Source organism: Eurosta solidaginis, chromosome 4 (genome assembly GCF_040869045.1).
Source record: "Eurosta solidaginis isolate ZX-2024a chromosome 4, ASM4086904v1, whole genome shotgun sequence".
In the NCBI taxonomy this organism is placed as follows: Eukaryota; Metazoa; Arthropoda; class Insecta; order Diptera; family Tephritidae; genus Eurosta; species Eurosta solidaginis.
In genome coordinates this window covers 50,200,622-50,223,330 of record NC_090322.1, presented here as the reverse complement: position 1 = coordinate 50,223,330, position 22,709 = coordinate 50,200,622, and the positions used below count along the sequence as shown (strand labels likewise).

The following is a 22,709-nucleotide window of genomic DNA, read 5'->3' as shown; positions in this document are numbered from 1 at the left end:
AAATTTTTATTTTTGCAGCAATTGCAGAAAAAAATTATATGTGTTTTTTATATATTAGGTTAGGTGTAACACCTATAAATAGTTGCGCATGAAACTATTAAGCAAATTATTGAAGTAATCGAACAGTGATTTAATAGATGATCGGAGTTATTGGCTATTGTGAAGCGTTTTCAAACATTCGTTAGTTTTAGGTACTCACAATGCCAACGACATGGGAATAGTTGTTTAACTACTTAAGGAATAAGTTTATATTTCTCTTGAAAAACATTATTTCTTAATCTCGAAAATGAGTTACTCACTGTCTTCTTTTACTATGTTGTGGAATGGGTCAGGGAGGCTCCATGCACCCATGCATAAAACTCACATCCGAAACGTCAAAAGTGAAAACGCTTGAGTATGATTACAGCATGCTGTGATGGGAGAAAACGCTATCATTAAAAAACAAACGTAATAATAAAAGCTTTTATACGCAAGGTGAACGCAAAATTTTAACACAAAAATGTTCTAAAAGAACAATTTAAAAGTAATTGCCAAACATCAATAATCATTCACATCTCCCGACATTTGTGGAATTACCCACATCGGCAACGCAAGTTCCACCACCAAACCATTGCCAATGTGATTGCCTACATTGTGGAACTTATCGCGTGTCATATTTCAACAAAGTTGTCTGTCGATTGCGTTGAGCAATTTTAGTTTCTCGGTATCTTTCAAACTGCTCTGTTGCTTTAGTGGTGTTAGTATTTTGTTTATTTTGGTTTGTTCTTGTGCATTTAAAAATGGATGGACTGATGCATCATAACTTTAATATACGCTTATGTAAAACAGTGAAGAAATATCCAGCTATATATAACACTGAACTTAAGGACTATATAAACAAAGATACAAAAGAAATGGCTTGGATAGAAGTTGGTGAAGAAATGAAATGCGACCGTAAGTACACCTTTTGTTACTGTGTTTCCGAACTAGCATATCCGCATGCATAGATATTTGCATGTGTGTATGCACACGTTGGCGCAAATTGTAGCAACCGATTTTCTTTGGCTTTCTGCTGCGAATTCAAGTTTTAGGGATGATGACAAGCTATCGATATAAATTTCTCGAAAGAAGACGGAATGTTTGTTAAGCTGCCGGGCAACGTACAAATTTGCTTGATGGTTACCTTAGCAACGGGTAGTTGTGTGCGTATCGGGCGATGTCGTGCTCACACGTATTTGTTGTCGACTTCGCGTTGATGAAAATCAAAATTTTTAGATTTTTTCGCTTGACAGCTGGTCTCTTTGATCGTGGCCGACGTGGTTGACAAGCATTAATGTGTTAGTTTTGTGAGAACGTGCAATGAGCAACTTAGCGGAAGAAAAAGATTTTTCATTGCGGTTTATTGAAACCTACGAATGCGAAGGTCGGATGAAAAAAAAAAAAATTGCCAAAAATCAGGTAATTTTCTTAGTGGCTTAAGATTAGCATCTTATTATACATGATTCAATCACAAGAGGTTTGCTCGACAGACACATTTTTTGACAATTGCAGCCATTTTGCTCCCAAATCGAATTGACATCCGTTAACTGTATTGTTGCTTTGCGAATTTTCGAAAAATATTACTAGAAATGGGATGCAATCAGTTTACAAATACCGGATAAGTACAGAACTGGATAATTCCTTAGAAATTTTTTTTAAATTTAATATTGAATTTATTAACTATGCCTCGATGCATTAATATGGCTGAACATTGAACATAGTTAATTTTATGAAAAGTGAGGACACCAAGAAATCGTGCACTTTCGTAAACCTATGAATATACGAAACCTAAATCAATTCAAAATTCATCGTTCAACGTCAAAACCTCGACTATTAAATCGGATCACGTAAAAATGTCATTAGTAAATAATGGAGATGCCATAACGAAATGTACTCATTGGACATGTTAACATATTCAGGTAAAAGTCTAGAACAGGAGTCTACTGCTAATACATGTCCAAAAATATCGAGAGAGGTGACCGCGACAACAATAATCCTAAGGCGGAAAAGTAAAATTGTATCTCTGTCTGGAGATATTTGCAGCTGAAGCTAGCAATTTTTATGTGGTTATTGTAATGTTTTTGTGCACTGAAAAAGATTTTGTGTACGCAATTAATTTTGATCCCACCTCATTGGTGGACCGGCCAGGGTAATTTTTTATACGCTCGGCTGAAGGCCGCCAACGCAACCCGGGACCATTTTTCGGTTTTTCGTCAATATCTTTTGAACGAGCTAAAATTTTTATTTCCGCCTCCGAATTATTGTTATCGAGGTCAATACGCGTCTTTTGACACTTCTCTCGATATTTTTTGGCGCGTATTAAAAGTCGACCTTCTGTTCTATTAATTCCGTATGTTCGGAACATTCGTCTCCATTTAAGAATTTGGGGAATCGGTTTATATTTGTAATATTTTGTATATACTTATTTGATATATTCGGATCTCGTGAGGTAGTATCAAATGAACGTATTCCGAATATTCTAAATTAACGGTTTATCCGGAACGCTTCCGTGAATATTTAAACGGAAAAGACCTTTCCGAAATTTCAGAATAAAAAGGTGAATACTCCCTGTGTAGCAGGGCCGCACAAAACTTAATTATTCTGTCAAAGTCAAGGTAGGAATATAAAGTTCTAAGACAATAAGCCATTTTCTTTTATTTTTGTCAGTTCATTGCGGCTGCTGATAGCGTATTACCCCATGTCGGCTGCCTGTTCAAAATCGTGCTATCTCAAAATATTTTTCAAAAATTTCCCAATTCAGAATTTGTCACAAAACCGCCCTATATTAGAGTTAGATTGAAGAACGCTTCATCTCAGAATGCTTTTCATTAACTCCCTCTTATGACAAAATGCATTGAACTTATGCTCATATAGGGAGTTTTTGAAACAAATTTTGAAATAGTGCATTTTTGAAGAAAATTCAAACGTACGGCACTCTTCAAACAAGTTCTGTAATAATGATCAAACCAACATAACTTTATCAATTCATGAAATATTTAGGAGAAAATGAATTATTTCCCCAAAAACTTTTGGCATTTACAAATGTATTATCACTACTAATATACTACAAAAGATACTTTTCTACTACAATTTTCACTGAAAGGGATTGAATTATTCCCCGTTTTCATTACTTCGTAAAAGGAACCATTCTAGATCTTTCAATTTGGGAGTGTCAAAGATTTGTCATCATTGGAGAACAAACCTCTAGTAATTGAATCATGCTTATTATATTAAAATTGAATAAGCTAAAAAACTTCATACTCGAAAAAATTCTTAGAAAAAAGTTCAAATATGTTCATGAAAATTCGCAAAATTTATAATAAAAAATTGTCATCCGATGACATGTAGGTATATGTCCGCACGCTACGAATTTTCAATGCAAATGCGCTTGATGCTTTATGCTTGTGTGGTGGCCGGGCAAGCGACAATCACCCGATACGCACACAACTACCCGTTGCTATGGTAACCATCAAGCAAATTTGTGCGTTGCCCGGCAGCTGTTGTTTTTCTTATACTATGCTCACTACGCTGGCGACCAGTGTTGCCAGGTTAGCATTTTCGAGGCTAGATTTAGCTTTTTTTTTTGCCTTTAGCCTCGAAATTTTGGGTTTAGCTTCGTGACTTTTTTCTAGCCTTTTTTACTCCGAATGTATTTTTAATAATTTCTAAAATAAAATACTTTCAATAGTTCCTGTGAACACCTAATACCTAATAATATGAGTTCTCTACAAAAGATTAATTCTTTTTCTGCTGAAAATTCGTTGAAAGTTTCAAAGCCAGATGTATTTTCTTACTTTGAAAAAGAGAAGTATAGTTATTCTTCAAGTCAAATAGCATTAATAGAGCTGCAGTGGCGAAAACTTATAACAATACAATGGAAAAATGTACACTCCACCATGAAATTTTGGTCGGAAGTCCGAGAATATAAAAATGCATTAAACGAACCTCCTTTTTTAGAACTTGTCGAAATCATATTAAGTTTTTTAGTATTACCACTCAGTAACGCGGAGGTTGAAAGAATTTTTAGTGGCATGAAAATCTGAAAACTAAATTAAGGAACAAACTAAAAATTAAAATGCTTAATGCGCTGCTTAATATTAGATGCTCGTTAAAACGCTTATCTAAATGTTGTAAGGATTTTGAAATTACCGATGATCTCATATGGTAAATAGCCAAACTTTATACGCAGACTTAAGCTCTTCTGATTCTTCAGACGGGGAATATTTTATATAAATGATTAGTTTGTAATATTTTTTTATGTATATACAATAGGGCGGGTCTTGTTTTAAAACATATCAGGCACATTTTCCTTGACTAGCACATGGAATTACTTCAAATGATTGCATATGTGTATATTAAGCCGGGTCGATTTGTGGGGAGGCAAAAAAATCGTCCATTGCTCTGTGAAAATCATATTCTAGGGATCAAAATAAGACCCTTTGCCGAAGGAACCATGCCTCTAAAACGAATTCTGATGTCCCCCCCTTTGGATCTAACTTTTGGGTAGGGGCAACTTCAATTCCAGCTGCTGTGTCTTGTGGTGGCTTAAAAAAAACAACACAAGCAATTTTACGATCTGCAATTGTGTCACAGTGATACCTTCACTTTTTAAAAAGGTTGAATAAAAAACCCACACAACTATGTTTACGATATGCAAATGCATCACAGTGATGCCTTGGTTTTAAAAGGGGGTTGTAAAAACGCTAATTTCTAATCATTTTTTTAAATTTCTTTTCTATTACTAAGTTAAGTTCATTTTTTCATTTACATATGTTCTGACTAAATAAAATTCTAAAGAGAAAAATAAACTCCAAAAAGAAAAAACATAGGCATTTCAAAGTGGGATTTTTCAAAATTTGGTCCTACGACCCAAAGGGGCGTCAGAATTCGTTTTGGAGGTATGGTTCCTTCGGCAAAGTTTCTTATTTTGATCCCTAGAATATGATTTTCACAGAGCAATGGACGATTTTTTTGCCTCCCCACAAATCGACCCGGCCTAATATACACATATGCAATCATTTAAAGTAATCCCATGTGCTAGTCAAGGAAAAGGTGCCTGATATGTTTTGAAACAATAAGTTATGTTTAAGTTATGTTTATAAGTTTTTATTTACAAATGTGTAAACTAAAATATAAAAAAAAAATTTTATGAATTAACCAAAAAAATTTCTGGTCGTTTTTTAGCTTCTTTTTTTTCTAAATTTAGCTTTTTCTAACCTTTTTTTTTGCCAATCTAGCTTCTTGTTTTTTCATCACCTGGCAACACTGCTGGCGACCACCGTGGAGTGGTGGTAGCGTGCTCCGCCCACCACACCGTATGCCCTGTGCAAAGCAACATCAAAAAAATTTTTTGAAATAAGGTTTTTCAATTAGAAGAAAATTGTTCTAACCGGGGTCGCCCCTAGGAAGTGTTTGGCAAGCGCTCCGGGTGTATTTCTGCCATGAAAAGCTCTAAGAGAAAACTCATCTGCCTTGCAGATGCCGTTCGGAGTCGGCATAAAACATGTAGGTCCCGTCCGCCCAATTTGTAGGGAAAATCAAGAGGAGCACGACGTAAATTATTTATTTTTTTATTTTATGCTCACACTTAAAGACCAAAGTACATGTGCAGCAGTTTTTCATGTAGTACAAAAATACGATATTAAACAAAGACGTAACATGCGCGAAAAATAGTGGAGACGAAGCAGCACAAAACTGTAGTTGGATATATCATAGTACAGGTTTACAAGTATGATATGTATGAGAAGGAAACAATTCCTTTCTCTTTCGAACACACTGCCGTTTGACACTTCGGTCAGTGTCAAACTATTGTGGAACTCAGTGGAACATGCGTTTGACACTGAATGAAGTGTCAAAATTACCGGGGTTGCTGTCGTGGAAAGCGCGCAGGGAAACAAAAAAGGAGCGGAATATCAGATATGGGTTGCTGTGATGGTAAATTTTTTGAACGAATTTAGTATGAAAATGTAGTGCACCTATATGGGTCCTACAAAAAATTATACAAAAGTCTTGAATTGGGGTATCTGAGGACGCGTAGTTATTTCAGTATTAAGAGTACAAACGCGGGTGCTAAGTTTTTCTACCCGTTCAAAAGTTCTCCGCGAAAAACAGTTTGAAACCGTGGTCGACTGCAATAACCCGTCCAAAAATGTGGAAAGAGAAATGTAAATACTCATTTTATCCTGTTATCAATAGTCCAAAGGCGAAAAAGTATTCGAATTATTGGAAGCGAGGCAAAAACGCGTCTACTAATACTTCCCCCAACGGGTTTGGTCATGTTTTAACAATCGTCCCCGGTAATAAAGTATCACAATTTGTTAATTAAAATTGTCAAAAACAAAGGATTTTAAAGAGAGATGTAATTAAGTGCTCATTTGAAAGTAAATAAGGATATTTCTTTGTAATTTTACAATAAAAATTTTACGCAGTTTTCGTTAGCTGCTACTACACTTTTCTTGGACCTAAGGAGTACAACAGTGCCAAATAGCATCCACAAAAAAAAACAAACAAGACCAAGCATTTTATCAGGTGAGCGTGGCTGTGTATGTGTGTGCTGCTACATATCCTACTTGTAGACCTGTACTATGGGATATATTCACCATTCACTACAAAGGGGATTAACTAAAACACGAGACGTCAGACTGCTAGTAGTCAATTGCTCTATGTTTTCTATGAGGTAGTCGCTGGCATGGTTGCCACACCATGTTTTCATTTGGGACCAAAAGTCATCGAAAAAAGAACCATATCTCAAAGAAATGGACCAAATTTTTGTATTCTTTAATTGGTTTACAAACAATTCAGCAATTCACAGATGTGTCGAATTCGTTGTAAAGTCTTTAATTTCTGGTTGTGGTAAAGTACATTAGCTGTGTTGTTTTTACAACTATAAACGTTTACGCTTAGACTTTATATGGACTGCTAAGCGTCAAACTTTAAATACACCTCTGAAATTGCTGCGCATAAAATTAGTACTACTAAATTAAAATACGCATTATACTCAGATGTAACTGAAATATGTGTCTATATTTAATCAACTACCGTTTTGATAAGTTTTATAAATAAATACATATGTACATTGATTTGATCTCAATAACTGTATTTTATTTGTATGCTTAGTTCAGAGGTAGCCGCGAACCGGTTCACGAACCGCTTCAAGTTTTGCCTGAGTGGTTCGAACTGCTTCGAATTTCGAGGCGGTTTGCAGCCTTGTCGTGATCGTTTAGCATAATACAAAGAGGAGAACAATTCGTCTGTGAGGCGAAACAAAAGTTCGTTTCGCAATGGAGAATAGGGCCCTAGGTTTAGAATTTGTAATACCAAAAACAATTTTAAATTTCCAAAAAGAATTTTTTTGAAATGACGGAAAATGTTTTGTTTATTTGGTATTCTGTTTGTACTTGCTTGTGTTGTTTGTTACCTAACACTGATTTTATGCAGAAAATTTTAATTGAACAGGTCATGCAGCGGCACATGTGCGTTCATACTATGCAAAGCACATGTGCCGCTGCATTGTGTGTTTAAAATGTAGCTGCGCAGCAATTCTGCATTGTGGAACAAGGGGGTTGGAAAGGACCATTTTTGATACAAATGGACCAAAGTGGCAACCAAAATGTAAGACTTTTGAAATACGCAGCAGCTTCTTCTGATATCATATATATTATTTCTAATTGATGTTTTTATGTAAGGGTCCCTTTTTCGCTCTTATTTGGAATCCAAATCTATAAATAAAATTTTGGTTGTAAAGACGGAGATTCGGGCTATTAGCGAGCTTTGGGTAATTTTGGTCGTAGAACTTTTTTTAAGTTATATTTTATTAAAATAATTTGTTAAAAAGTAAACGATTTGAGCATTCTAAGAAATCTATTTGTACTATGGCACTATTGTGAATATTTGCACTGCATTATCGGCAGTTGCTACCACACGCCAGATGGCAGCGCAAGCCATTGTGAATGATGACTAAGTGTGTTATCTTATCTGTCAACTGCCTGACAGGCTGTTCAATATGGCTACTTTTCAGCGTTTTGACAGGCTGTTCAATATGGCGGCGCCTATCTTCAGCGGGTGATAGAAAGAGGTACAGAATGAGACAGCGATAGTCAATTACAAATCAGGTGATCCAATCACTTTGAAATTTTGACGTTTATGCAGAAGATATCACACTTTGTCATCATTCACAATGGCGCAAGCTGTGCGTTTTAATTGATTGATAGAACAGCTGATTTCTGTTGATATTGGATAAGATACTTTTATATTGGTTGCGCAAGATGCGCAGGGGTTCGGCTCGTATATATGTATTGCCCTTGCCTGTACGTGCACCTCAATTTTTTTCACTACACAGGATAACACATTATACATCCACAATTATAACGTTCATTATTTTAAACACAAAATGATTGCATTTACTAAACAATAAAATACGTGCGCTAATTTGCACCACAAATGACAGTCGGTGAATGCAATGAAAAACAAGTAAGGAAGGTTAAGTTCGGGTGTAACCGAACATTACATACTCAGTTGAGAGCTATGGTGACAACATAAGGGAAAATAACCATGTAGGAAAATGAACCGAGGGAAACCCTGGAATGTGTTTGTATGACATGTGCATCAAATGAAAGGCATTTAAGAGTATTTTATGAGGGAGTGGACCATAGTTCTATAGGTGGACGCTATTTAGGGACATAGCCATAAAGGTGGATCAGGGTTGACTCTAGAATGCGTTTGTACGATATGGGTATCAAATTAAAGGTGTTAATGAGTATTTTAAAAAGGAGTAATCCTTAGTTCCATAAGTGGACGCCGTTTCGAGATATCGCCACAAAGGTGGAACAGGGGTGACCCTAGAATTTGTTTGTACAATATGGGCATCAAACGAATGGTGTTAATGAGTATTTTAAAAGAGAGTGGGCCTTAGTTCTATAGGTGGATGCCGTTTCGAAATATCGCCATAAAGGTGGACCAGGGGTGACTCTAGAATGTGTTTGTACGATATGGGTATCAAATTAAAGGTATCAATGAGGGTTTTAAAAGGGAGTGGTGGTTGTTGTATAGGTGGTCGCATTTTCGAAATATCGCCATAAAGGTGGAGCAGGGGTGACTCTAGAATTTGTTTGTACAATACGGGTATCAAAAGAAAGGTGTTAATGAGTATTTTAAAAGGGAGTAATGCTTAGTTCCATAGGTGGACGCCGTTTCGAGATATCGCCATAAAGGTGGGGCAGGGGTGACTCTAGAATTCGTTTGTGCAATATGGGTATCAAACGAAAGGAGTTAATGAGTATTTTAAAAGTTAGTGGGCCTTAGTTCTATAGGTGGAAGCCTTTTCGAGGTATCGCAATAAAGGTGGACCAGGGGTGACTCTAGACTTTGTTAGTACGATATGGGTATCAAATGAAAGGTGTTAATGAGTACTTTTAAAAGGGAGTGGGCATTCGTTCTATAGGTGTTCGCCTTTTCGAGATATCGCCAAAAAGGTTGACCAGGGGTGACTTTAGAATATGTTTGTACGATATGGGTATCAAATGAAAGGTGTTAATGAGTATTTTAAAAGGGAGTGAGCCTTAGTTCTATAGGTGGACGCCGTTTCGAAATATCGCCATGACGGTGGACCAGGGGTGACTCTAGAATGTGTTTGTACGATATGGGTATCAAATTAAAGGTATTAATGAGGGTTTTAAAAGGGAGTGGTGGTTGTTGTATAGGTGGTCGCATTTTCGAAATATCGCCATAAAGGTGGACCAGGGGTGACTCTAGAATTTGTTTGTACAATATGGGTATCAAAAGAAAGGTGTTAATGAGTATTTTAAAAGGGAGTAATCCTCAGTTCCATAGGTGGACGCCGTTTCGAGATATCGCCATAAAGGTGGGCCAGGGGTGACTCTAGAATTCGTTTGTGCAATATGGGTATCAACCGAAAGGAGTTAATGAGTATTTTAAAAGGGAGTGGGCCTTAGTTCTAAAGGTGGACGCTTTTTCGAGATATCGCCATAAAGGTGGACCAGGGGTGACTCTAGAATGAGTTTGTACGATATGGGTATCAAATTAAAGGTATTAATGAGAGTGTTAAAAGGGAGTGGCGGTAGTTGTATATGTGAAGGCGTTTTCCAGATATCGACCAAAATGTGGACCAGGGTGACCCAGAACATCATCTGTTGGTTACCGCTAATTTATTTATATATGTAATACCTGCCAAGATTTTAAGGTTTTTTTATTTCGCCCTGCAGAACTTTTCATTTTCTCCTACTTAATATGGTAGGTGTCACAACCATTTTATAAAGTTTTTTCTAAAGTTATATTTCGCTTCAATAAAACAATCCAATTACCTTACCATGTTTCATCCCTTTTTTTCGTATTTGGTATAGAATTATGGCATTTTTTTCATTTTTCGTAATTTTCGATATCGAAAAAGTGGGCGTGGTCATAGTCGGATTTCGTTCATTTTTCATACCAATATAAAGTGAGTTCAAGTAAGCACGTGAACTAAGTTCATTAAAGATATATCGATTTTTGCTCAAGTTATCGTGTTAACGGCCATGCGGAAGGACAGACGGACGACTGTGTATAAAAACTGGGCGTGGCATCAACCGATTTCGCCCATTTTCACAGAAAAGAGTTAACGTCATAAAATCAATGCCCCTACCAAATTTCAAAAGGATTGGTTAATTTTTGTTCGACTTATGGCGTTAAAAGTATCCTAGACAAATTAAATGAAAAAGGTCGGAGCCACGCCCATTTTGAAATTTTCTTTTATTTTTGTATTTTGTTGCACTATATCATTACTGGAGTTGAATGTTGACATAATTTACTTATATACTGTAAAGATATTAAATTTTTTGTTAAAATTTTACTTGAAAAAAAATTTTTTTTTAAAAGTGGGCGTGGTCCTTCTCCGATTTTGCTAATTTTTATTAAGCGTACATATAGTAATAGGAGTAACGTTCCTGCCAAATTTCATCATGATATCTTCAACGACTGCCAAAGTACAGCTTGCAAAAGTTTTAAATTACCTTCTTTTAAAAGTTGTCCAAAATTTTACTAATTTTCTATTCTGCGTCATAAGTTCAACTCATCTACCAAGTTTCGTCGCTTTATCTCTCTTTTGTAATGAATTATCGCAATTTTTCGGTTTTTCGAAATTTTCGATATCGAAAAAGTGGGCGTGGTTACAGTCCGATATCGTTCATTTTAAATAGCGACCTGAGATGAGTGCTCAGGAACCTACATACCAAATTTCATCAAGATACCTCAAAATTTACTCAAGTTATCGTGTTAACGGACGGTCGGACGGACGGACGGACGGACATGGCTCAATCAAATTTTTTTCGATCCTGATTATTTTGATATATGGAAGTCTATATCTATCTCGATTTCTTTATATATGTACAACCAACCGTTATCCAATCAAACTTAATATACTCTGTGAGCTCTGCTCAACTGAGTATAATAATCAGCATTACCAACCTTTCCGTGAATTTGTTCGATGAATTTGGATTTCCACATTTATAATGCTAAAATTCAGCGCTTTAAGTCGCATTTTGCTATCACAATTTTTATAGCTAATGGGAAAATAAATATCGAATTTTGGGCTAAATATGACAAAGCGTCCAAAGTGCTAAATGCGAGCTGATAAGATAAGATCTTAATAAAATTAATGTCCGAAAGGTTGAACCCAACCATGAACCACCTGACGACTTTATCTGTGCGGCTTCAGGCAAGTGGTGATATTATCTAAAATTTGTTGTCAACGATAATATCTAGATCAAGATACATTTTTCTCTTAAAAAATTTGCGATTAGATGTAATTTCACATTAGTAATATAATTCGATAGATGAATCTAACAGCATACCACAATCATCGATTTTCTGATCGATGATATCAGTTGCCTTACAATTTTGGTTGTACGTCTGAAAATCTACGAAAATATCGACTCGTGCAGAAGAAAGTTACAGAATTCTTTTACTGGTGAATCTCACTATGCGCAAATCTTGAATAAGAAACCATGAAATGAGAGTTTATACACATCACATTAAAAAGGAGCTTCCCATACATCGTTATGCCTGAACTTCCTAACGAGATTTGAGAAGGGGTGATCACTCTAGCTTGATATCCTTAGTTTGATGCTGAAGAAAATAATACAAATCGCAGAACATAGCAAAATTAAAGCATATAAACTTATAAGGTGTAAAATTATATCCATTTACACACGCTGTTATATGAACGCACCTAGTAATATTCTTGATAAACTTAATTGTTTATCAGCTTTATTATTGCCAAAAAAAATGTTTGATTGTTATACAAATTAAAAAATTCCAAGATTAAGTGAAAAATCAAAACTAAAGCGTCTTTACTAAGATATACTTGTAAATGACTTGCTGATGTTGGAGATTTCTGATGAAAATGCCTGCTGTAATGTCTGCAAGGTTGCATTCCTTTGAGTTTACCGTTTACACAATGAAATGTGCGCGTAAATTTATACAAATTGTGTAAATGATTTTTCATACAAAATTTGACAGCTCGTTTACGCACTAGATAAATGTATACGTTTACACACTTTATAAGGCATTTATGAGGTTACATGACCCCCTAATATTTTATAAGAACGTGCAGTTAATGACATAGGCTTAATATATGCTCCAAATTGGAAAAAACAGAAAATGAGCATGTGAGTGAATGTAGCGGAAAAAAAATTTTATAAATTAATTTACCGTTGAGTGAATAAAAAATAATCAGTGGTCCTTTAGAGAGTTATAACTCAACGACTGATCAACGGTTGTTTGCTGGAAGCCGCTATTGTAAACCTTAAAAAAAGCTCCGGTAGGTGGTGCATGGATCGAAATATTTCAAAAAATCGTATTTGTGGTCCGATTTGGCTCATATTTGGAACACATAATCCATACATGAATAGAAAGCGACCTATTAAAAAAAAATGTGAGGCTTATCATAACCTGATTAAGGGTCAGTTGGTCTTACTTATGACTATCAATAGAAATTTGACGCGTCCAACGCTTTTATTTAATTGTCTGATCAACGTCCTAGATTGATGAGGAGTGTGATTACTAGTACTTAGGACCTACCTAATTATTTTTCAGCTTTTAGTATTATTATTACTTAATCTAAGTATTGTTTTCAATAAAACCGTTTAACTTAAAAATTTTTTTTTTATTATTTTATATTTCTTTAGTTAGTTTTCTTTAAAATGAGTCGCTAGGAAAACCGGCTACAAGTTAATACTTTTTTTAAACTAGTCAACAAATTTACAATATATATGTCGATAATAAAAATGTCTCAGTGGAGCTATTGAACCTATATGAAGTCATCGACCAGGAATTTCACAGGTGATCATTACTATTGTGATTGTGCTTTAAACAGTCGCCACTTGTAGAGCTCGGCAATGACTTTGCGTTTGGGAATAGAATAGTTAACATTCAATCAGAGCTAGTTATGCGATATATGCGAACCCTTCCATTTAAAATATATTATGGGGATTCGTTTTGTCTTGCAAATTGCACAGATTAAGGGATTCGCACCGTTCTGCAAGGATACCGTTGAAACAGGGTTAAATTTGTATATACATACTACAATTCGTTGTACAAAAATATACATAGGTTTGACATAACATAAATTTCACAAATTGCATATATTTTTTGCTTGTATTTTGATGGTGTGTGTCATCGACAGATGTATGAACATACAAATGTTTCATAACATTTGCAGCAGGGTTACGGCACGCGTATATTAAGAACCCAAAACACATACGGTTTACTGAAAATCGTTTGTATGGTATTTTAATGTTGATGCTTTTAATATCTGAAATGTTCAATATTCCACAAAGTTATATAAGTTTCAATTTCAATATCATTACATGTTTTTTCTAATAGGCTCACCTTACTCGTGTTTCCTGAAACCAAAAGAATCATATGATTAGCAAAACGGGAAAGCCTTATCCGGAAATGCATTGGAAAATATCTATACAACGTTTCGTTCAGTTTCAGGGTTGCACAAAGGGGAATAAAAATCAGTATTTCCTTGTAAATGATGCTTTTATAGAAGAATCTTAAAATTAGGTATTTGTCCGCAACATTCCGCCCCCCGTGATTCGAAGCGGGAGCTGGAGGATCACCACAAACATCTAGAACTGCCAATTTGGAGGCCGGTCGTCGAAAACTTCCTTGAACCGTCTTTACCATTGCTGATCTCACCTGACCATCTGCTGCCGCGAAGACTTCTACCACTATGTCCCGTTTGCACTGCCCGCGGCTTTCATTGTCGTCACAAATGACTACCACATCGCCAATCTTGATCGGTTCAACTCTACCAAACCATTTTGTTCTACGGGTTAACGTCGGTAGGTATTCCAAAATCCACCGCTTCCAAAAGGTTTTTTTCTGTCTGAATAAAATTCGGACAACCCAGCAAGAAATGGTTGGGTGTCGGTTCTGCGTCTGCACTATCTACTGGTATGTGCGTAAGTGGTCGTGAATTGATAAGATTTTCTGCCTCGATCAGCAAACTCTGCAACGTTTCTATTTGCGGTGTTTTCTCCTTTAAGGTAAACGACAGCAAATTCTTTACAGCTTGCTTGCACCATGCGCTCCCAAACGCCGCCAGCTGATGGGTGTAGAAGAGTGTTAAAAACCCACTCGATATCTTTTCGTTGAAATTCCTTTTGCATATTCCCTTCGATTTCTATCCATTGTTCTTTACTTGCACCTATGAAGTTTGTGCCTCTATCGCTCCTTATTCGCACGGGTACGCCACGCCGATTCACGAAGTTTTTCAGACAAAGCACCACAGCATCTGCCGACAAATCCTTAGCTACTTCTAAATGGATCGCTCTTACCGTAAGACATGTAAAAACGACAACCCATCGCTTCTCACGTTGTCGGCCTATTGCCACATAAACGGGTCCAAAAAAATCTAGGCCAGTATATGTGAACGGGCGAGTGTATGGCATCACGCGATCACTAGGTATCTGCCCCATTAACGGGGGTCGTGGAACCGCGCTTAAGTTTTCACATACCTGGCATCTTCGTTTAGCTGATTGTACGAGACGACGTAAATTCGGTACCCAAAATTTATATCGGATAGCGCACACTATTAATTCCTGGTTCTGATGGCGGAATACTTCATGGTAATGTTGAACGATCAGACGGGTTAATTCGTGTTCCTTCGGAAGAGTTATTGGTCTCCGCGTGCACATTGGCACACAGTCGGCATTGTCCAAACGTCCACCTAAACGTAATATTCCGTCCTCGTCCAGGACCGGCGTTAATTTCCATAAATTACTTGACTTGTTTACCAGAGTATTATCTTTCAAAAGCTCAATTTCTTGAATAAGGCGACACACGAAAACTTCATTTTCTTTCATTAAATGAATGTTCACTTGCAATGGCTTCAGGATCTCTTTAGTGCAATATGAACGAAACCTTTTTATTGCGAGTCTAACCCAGCACATTACTTTCAAAAATCGGTAATAATTCGAGTATTTGCTAAAACGAATAACACTTTCGTCGTATTGCACAGTGTACAATTCCTTTGTACGAACCTCGTTTGCCTCTTTATCAGCGATGTCATCCGGCATTGCCGGCCACTTATCGTCGGCTAATTTAAGAAAGGAAGGCCCTTTAAGCCATTTGTTATCAGTGGAGAACGTTTGCGGTCTGGTTCCTTCATCTGCTGGGTTTAATTTTCCCGGAACCCACCTCTATTGATCAGGTTTCGTCGACTGCAGTATCTCGAAAATCCTGTTCGATACATATTGTTTGTAATGTCTTGCGTCAGAGCGCAACCATTGTATAACAGTTTTTGAATCCGTCCAAAAAACAACCTTTTCTGGTTGGGTATCATGGTTGGACACGATAGTTTCCTTCATTCGCACCGCGAGGACGGCGGACTGCAATTCTAGTCTAGGTATTGATAAAGGCTTTATTGGGCTACATCGAGACTTGTCAAATGCGAATCGTACGCTGACATCGTTTTTGTATTGTATGCGCCAAAAGGCTACTGCAGCGAATGCCATCTCGCTTGCATCGACGAAAACGTGTAAGTCGACCTGTGTATTAGATGTAGTGAAATATGGATTGTAGCACCTAAGTGCTCTAAACCCTTCTATCTTACCTAAATCGCTTTTGTTGGACGTCGATTTCCATTCAAAACCGCCTTTGGTACATTCGAAAATCTGAGCTGAAAACAAAATTCGTCAGTTTTGGCATTCCAGTACATGCCCAAAATTTTCTCTGAATTCGATTCACCATGGAACATATTTTTTATGGTTGTTTCTGTAAGTGCGGTTGGTGCACCGACGACTGCATCTAATATTTCCTTGGAATTCGATACGAAACGCCTGAGCTCGAAATTAGCAGCGCAGAGAATAAATTTGATTTGTTTTGTTACCTCAATTGCTTCATCTATTGTTGCGAAGGAGTCTACGTAGTCATCGACATAATGTCGATTAACAATACCCTCTGCTGCGCGAGGATATTTTTTCCCGAAATTTTTCAGCATTCAAATTTTTAATGTACTGAGCGGAGCAGGGCGAACATCGACGCGGTGAAACATCTCCTTGATGTCTCCGCACACACCAATGCTCCCCTGACGGAATTTAAGAAGTATAGATATCAACGATCTTGGTTGATACTCCTCAGACCCTTTCATCAGCACTGAGCTTAGTGAAATGCCCTCTTTTTTAGCGGCCGCGTCGAAAGCGAGCCGCCTTTTGTTATTTTTGTTGTACTACAAAATGGGGCAAGTACCACGTACGCTCGTTTACTTTCGCAGCCTCAAATGGCGTCAATTTGACCGCGTATGACTTACTAATATATTCCGAAATTTTTTGTTTATACCAGTTAGCCAAATTAGTATCTTTCGCCATTCGCCCTTCCACGATCTCCAATCGCCTCAGCGCCATGCTATAACTTTCGCCCAAGACATCATTATCGCTCTTCCACAATAGCACAGTTTCATATCTATCGCCCACGTACTTTGTTGTTTTAACTAAAATGTCTTCAGCTCTTATATCGTATTTTGACTTCACACGCGGCAGTGGTGCTGGCTTTAAATTATCCAATTCGAAATACTCAGTCATTTGTTGTTGCAGATCGGCCAAAATGTCGTTGTCAGTAGCTACGTGGCCAACAGTGGCTTCTTCGCAATTCGGCTCGTTCGACCCGTACAGCACCCAACCGAGTTTTGTATGATGCACGGTAAATCCGTCGTCAAAATTTAACATTTGTGTTGGTCGCACCAAGTTCGTATGAGACATACCAATTAACAGCTGTGTCGTTCCATTATTGTAGTTCTTAACTGGAAGGCATTCTAATTCCCTATGCTCTTTTGCATTTGTGCCGAAGTTGAGCGACTGCTGTGGTAACGATAGTTGTTTGGTTGTACGTACGCCTTTTATAAAAAACTTCTCTGCACCCTCGAACGCGCCACTGATTTCAAATCGCACGTGTCGTGATAACTCCTTTGTAGTTTTATAGTTAATCCACCTAAGAGACAACATGCTGGTTGCTCCTCTTAAACCAAGCAAATCTGCCGTGATTTCCTCTAGTAGAGATAATTTGGCTCCTTCGTCAAGGAAGGCGATTACCTCAATTGTTCCCTTTGGCCCGGCCAACTTTACCGGCAGATATTTTAGTAAAGTAAATTGATCAGATGTTTTGTTTTGCTTTTGACAGCCTTAACAGTTTGACAAGCACTTGCAGTTTTGCAGCCACTTATGGTAGCGACGACAGGGTTGTTAGGCGCGGTGTTATATTTGTCGACAGGCTTAAATTTTATGTTATGCAAGAGGCGATTATGGGGTTTTCGGCAAGAATTGATTCCACACTCACCACGTTTTATGCAGTTTTGAGTGCCATGGCCAGCGTTTAGGCAACTAAAACAAAGCTGGTTTTGTTTAACGAAGTTCAACCTTCGGGTGTTTTCTAATTCCTTAAATTTCTCACACAAACTGAGCTTATGATTTCCTCGGCACATTTTGCAATTCTGCTTATTTTCATCCACTGTCAACACTTGCGGCTTTAGGTTTGTGAACAACTGATTCGTTTGTGTTTACATTTTTTGCGCTAGTCATGTCGGTAGCTACGGAAATATATGTGGAAACTTGCTGTAACCAGGCACAAAGTTCGCGTAAGCTAGGATACGGTTGCTGGATGCCAAATGTATGGCGTACCCACTCTTCCCGCTTATTAAGAGGTAATTTGTTCACTAATTCGTCCATCAGTGTTGGGTTTGCCAAATGCGGATATGCGCCGGCACTTTCGAGAAATGGAGTCAGGTAAGATACCATTGCAAATAAATTCATTATTTCACTGGGCTTTCCAGCTGGAATAGCGGGGAATGCACGCGCTTTGGCTATCTGGCTGCGGATAAGAAGCTCTGGCCTTCCGTACATAAATTCAAGACAGTTCATTACAGATTCAATACTCGCTGGGTGTATTAGTAACGATTGCACGCGCTGACAAGCTGCACCCTTAAGCGCCTTTTATAAACGTAACAAATTTTCGAGGTTTGTATATCCGTACGTGCTCGTCGTTTCGCGAAAGGCGACAGAGAACATGGGCCATTCTTCAGGTGAGCCGTGAAATTCTGGCAAATCAATCAACTTTCGAGTATTAACGTAAGTATGTTGTGCGGAACTTTGCAGTAACTATTCGAATAGATCGGTGTATTATGACACATAGAACTAATTCAATTTGTCTGAGAATGTGGCACGTTGTGCACATAATTTGAGGTTAGAACCGAAGCTTGGTTCGGTATGCAACGATTGTAGCCGCCGTTTTCGAAACTCCGATATGCATCAGCAGGAGCAGTTAGGTGCGTTGGTACGTTGGCAGAGGTAACGTGGCGATGCGGCACATCCGGGGCATTTATATTAAAATTGGATAAATAATTGAGAGCAGAACTTACCGTTGTGGTGTCGTTTCTAGTATTGACGGCAGTAATATGGAACCTTTAGTTGGTAGCAGTCGAAATTGTAGGACCATAGCTTGTGGCGGTTCGCGCGTTTTCGGCGGCACAGGTGACGTTGGTATAGTTGGCGCCGGCAGCAGTGGAATAGGTGGCACTACTTGTTTCGTCGGCATGGTAGACATTTGCGCTGGCAGTTTTAGCGCGCGTTTGTATTTCTTTCTTCAGCAAGTTGTTTTCTTCGTAGGACGCATTTAGTGAAGTTTGTAAGGTTTCTAGCTTCTTCCGTAGCTAATCCAGTTCGGTTTCTTGCTGCCGATCAGTTCTGTTGTCTTCCTCGTTGTCGGAATTCCCGCGATCGGGCATCTTTTAATTTCTTAGATTTTATGAATGACTCTTCATCGATTCACAAGGCGAATTACTCCAAATCGAATTGTTGGAGTAAGATATTAAAATAAAATGTCATCGACAGATGTATGAACATACAAATGTTTCATAACATTTGCAGCAGGGTTACGGCACGCGTATATTAAGAACCCAAAACATCTACGGTTTATTGAAAATCGCTTGTATGGTATTTTAATGTTGATGGTTTTAATATCTGAAATATTCAATATTTCACAAAGTTATATAAGTTTCAATTTCAATATCATTACATGTTTTTCTAATAGGCTCACCTTACTCGTGTCTTCCCTGAAACCAAAAGAATCGTATGATTAGCAAAACGGGAAAGCCTTATCCGGAAATGCATTAGAAAATATCTATACCACTTTTCGTTCAGTTTCAGGGTTGCACAAAGGGGAATAAAAATCAGCATTTCATTGTAAATTATGCTTTTATAGAAGAATCTTAAAATTAGGTTATTTGTCCGCAACAGTGTGACTTTACAATACAGTTTGCAAGACAAAGCATATCCCCCCAGAGTGCGGTATTCACAATACAAGAAAACGCTCAAGAAAAACTTCGTATTTATTACTTGTGTGAAAAATAGTATAGGCTAAGTAATTTTCACATTTCCTTTAGCGCTCTGTCTCCTATGAAGCAACGTCACTGACCTGCAAGACCATTCCAGGAATGCATCAGAAGAAAATTTGTTAAAATTAACCTATTCGAATTGAAAATGCACTTAAGTAAAAGAGAATATACTACACAAGAGAAACATAAAACCTGTGCTGACATAGAATTGCAAATTTCATTCAAAAAATTCATAAATACAGTCACTGTTACCCCTGTTTGTTAACCGACTGTTCTTACAGGGTTGTTGTTCAAAAAATAATGAGACGCGCCTATATTTTTTGGCGAAACCAGGACTCCTGTGCACGTTTGCTAAAAAATTGTTAGAAAAAGGTTGCTGTAGCGAGTTTTCTTGAGCGTTTTTTGCATGGAATTTTTCATTTATTGCGAAGTGGATACCGCTTAATATGTAGATTTCGTAATTGTCTAAAAATCAAGAGAAAATATATCAGGGTGCTTCTTTTTGTGCCATGTTTTAGCTGAAATTTATTTACATACTTTTTTTTTATTTTTTAACATTCTAGCGAAAATTCTACAGAAAAAATTCCAAAATTTTCGTACCATTTTGGTAAGAAAACTAAAGCAAATACACAACCGCGAAACCGTTAACAGGAACTACTACTTATATCCGTACATAAAATATATAATACCATATTTGAAAACTCCATATAACAATGTAACATTTCGAAAAACTTCAACAAACGACACGAGCTCTGAAGATGAAGCAAATGCTCAATTAGAATTCGAGACATGTTCAGATTTTAGTGTGGAGGAGGAAAATATATTAGAAGAAACCGAGGATAATGAAAACCCAATTTACTACGAAGATGAAGAGGCATTGGAGTTAAGTTCGCCCAAATTAATTAAAAGATCACATAGTTCAGGTGAAGATGAAGCTGTGAACGAAGATAATGCACAACAAATTAACCGAAATTTTAACCGAAAACGTCCTAAACTCACCACAAGCGATGCTTCATCATCCACTGCTGCACTTTCCAAAACGAAACGTCTTGAAACTGATGACGACAATTATGAAGAAGCATTTGAAGTAAATTATAAAAATTTTAAGCAAGAAATCAATGAAAGGAGTGTGAATAGTAGAGATAGCAGTGAATTTCCTAAAATAACATCCAGCCATACATTAACAGGAGCGGCTGAGCGTTTCAAACGTAAGAAACGTTTAGAAGTTGCTGATACGAATAATCCTACAAAACAGTTTTTATTAAGTTTACTACCAGACCTTGGTGAAATGACAAGCTCACAATTGCGCCATTTTAAGAGCAAAGTTATTTTGCTTGTGGAGGACATTTTAAAGGATAATACGACATAATATGTACTAAAACTTTACTTAATTTAGTTTTAATATTTCATCTCATATAAATCGTGGTATCCACATTAAACAAGAGACAAAGAACACTTTTGCTCAAATAGCTGTCTATTAAAAACAAACCTCATAAATACAATCACTATTATCCATGTATTTAACGGACTTTGTTCTTACAGGCTCATAGGTCAAAAATAATGAAACGACAGATGGTTCAATTATGTACAGGTTGGCTCATCTCATCAGCTGATTTTATTTATGTCATTGCATGGTCGAAGGGATTGTCAAAAGGAGATGGCAAACTCAAAATGAAACCAACACATTGGCAACATTTTACTTACACATACAAAAACTGCCAAGTTTTATGTTTCCATTCCATACAATTCGCACCAACACCAATACACAGATTTTGACAATTTGAACAGACATATTTTGTTGCTTTACATATGAGCCAACCTGTATATAGTTGAACCATGGAAACGACATATATTTCTTGGCAACACAGGTCTCCCGTGTGTACGCTTGTTAAAAAAAGTTTAGAAAAAGGTAGCAGAAAGTGTATGGCATTGTGAATGATGACTAAGTGTGATATCTGTCAACTGCCTGACAGGATGTTCAATATGGCTACTTTTTAGCGTTTTGACAGGCTGTTCAATATGGCGGCACCTATCTTCAGCGGGTGATAGAAAGAGATACAGAATGAGATAGCGATAGTCAAATACAAATCAGGTGATCCAATCATTTTGGAATTTTGACGTCTATGCAGAAGATACCACACTTAGTTATCATTCACAATGGTGTATGGATTTTCTTGAGAGGTGCATACTACTTGAGCGGGTTTTTTGTGCGGAATTTTTCATTTCTTGCGGTGTTGATACCGCGCTTATAAATACATCCATTTATATATATATATATATCTCTATTATGTTTAGTTTTTAAAACTTTTTCCAAATAAATTTATGAGCTTTTGAAATTGTTTGAAAACAAACCGTGTTTTTATTGAACACCTTTTAATAATATAGAGAGAGAAGCTCAATGAGTTTCTGCAACTTTAATGCTGTATCGCCGGCGGAGTGCGAGATCTCCATATCTTAGCTGCCGCTCCAAAAACTATCTCAGAAATCTATTAAAAAAAAAACTATTATAAAAATTACTTGAAAAAATGTTTGTTAAAACTGCCCTAGCTCACAATTTTGTAAACAAACGCATAGTTTGAGATTTCTGCTGAAAAACACCGCTTTTAGATTATTTATTTCATAAATGCCTTATCTCAGCGTATTTTTTTTTTTTTTAATTTTCTGAAATATTTTCGTATCGAAAATATTTAAGCTTTATGCAAACAGTTTTTCGCGACATCTGTCGAAACGCGACAGCTATTACACATATACAAAACTGTCTACAACTTGTTGCAACAGGTCCTGTGGGCCTCAATTGCACGAGTCC

General features: G+C 37.1%; 2 protein-coding genes across 4 annotated transcripts in view; both read left to right on the top strand.

Annotated features, from left to right (window-relative positions):
* LOC137249715 (transcription factor Adf-1-like) overlaps window positions 1-22,709 on the top strand; it is a 59,709-nt gene that overhangs the window by 17,402 nt on the left and 19,598 nt on the right. The gene's annotated exons all lie outside the window — the stretch shown is intronic.
* On the top strand, window positions 706-22,254 carry LOC137249714 (uncharacterized). Its single transcript, XM_067781490.1, has 2 exons — window positions 706-933; window positions 20,467-22,254. The coding sequence occupies exons 1-2, from the start codon at window positions 780-782 to the stop codon at window positions 21,270-21,272; spliced, it is 960 nt and encodes a 319-aa protein (XP_067637591.1). The 5' UTR covers window positions 706-779; the 3' UTR covers window positions 21,273-22,254.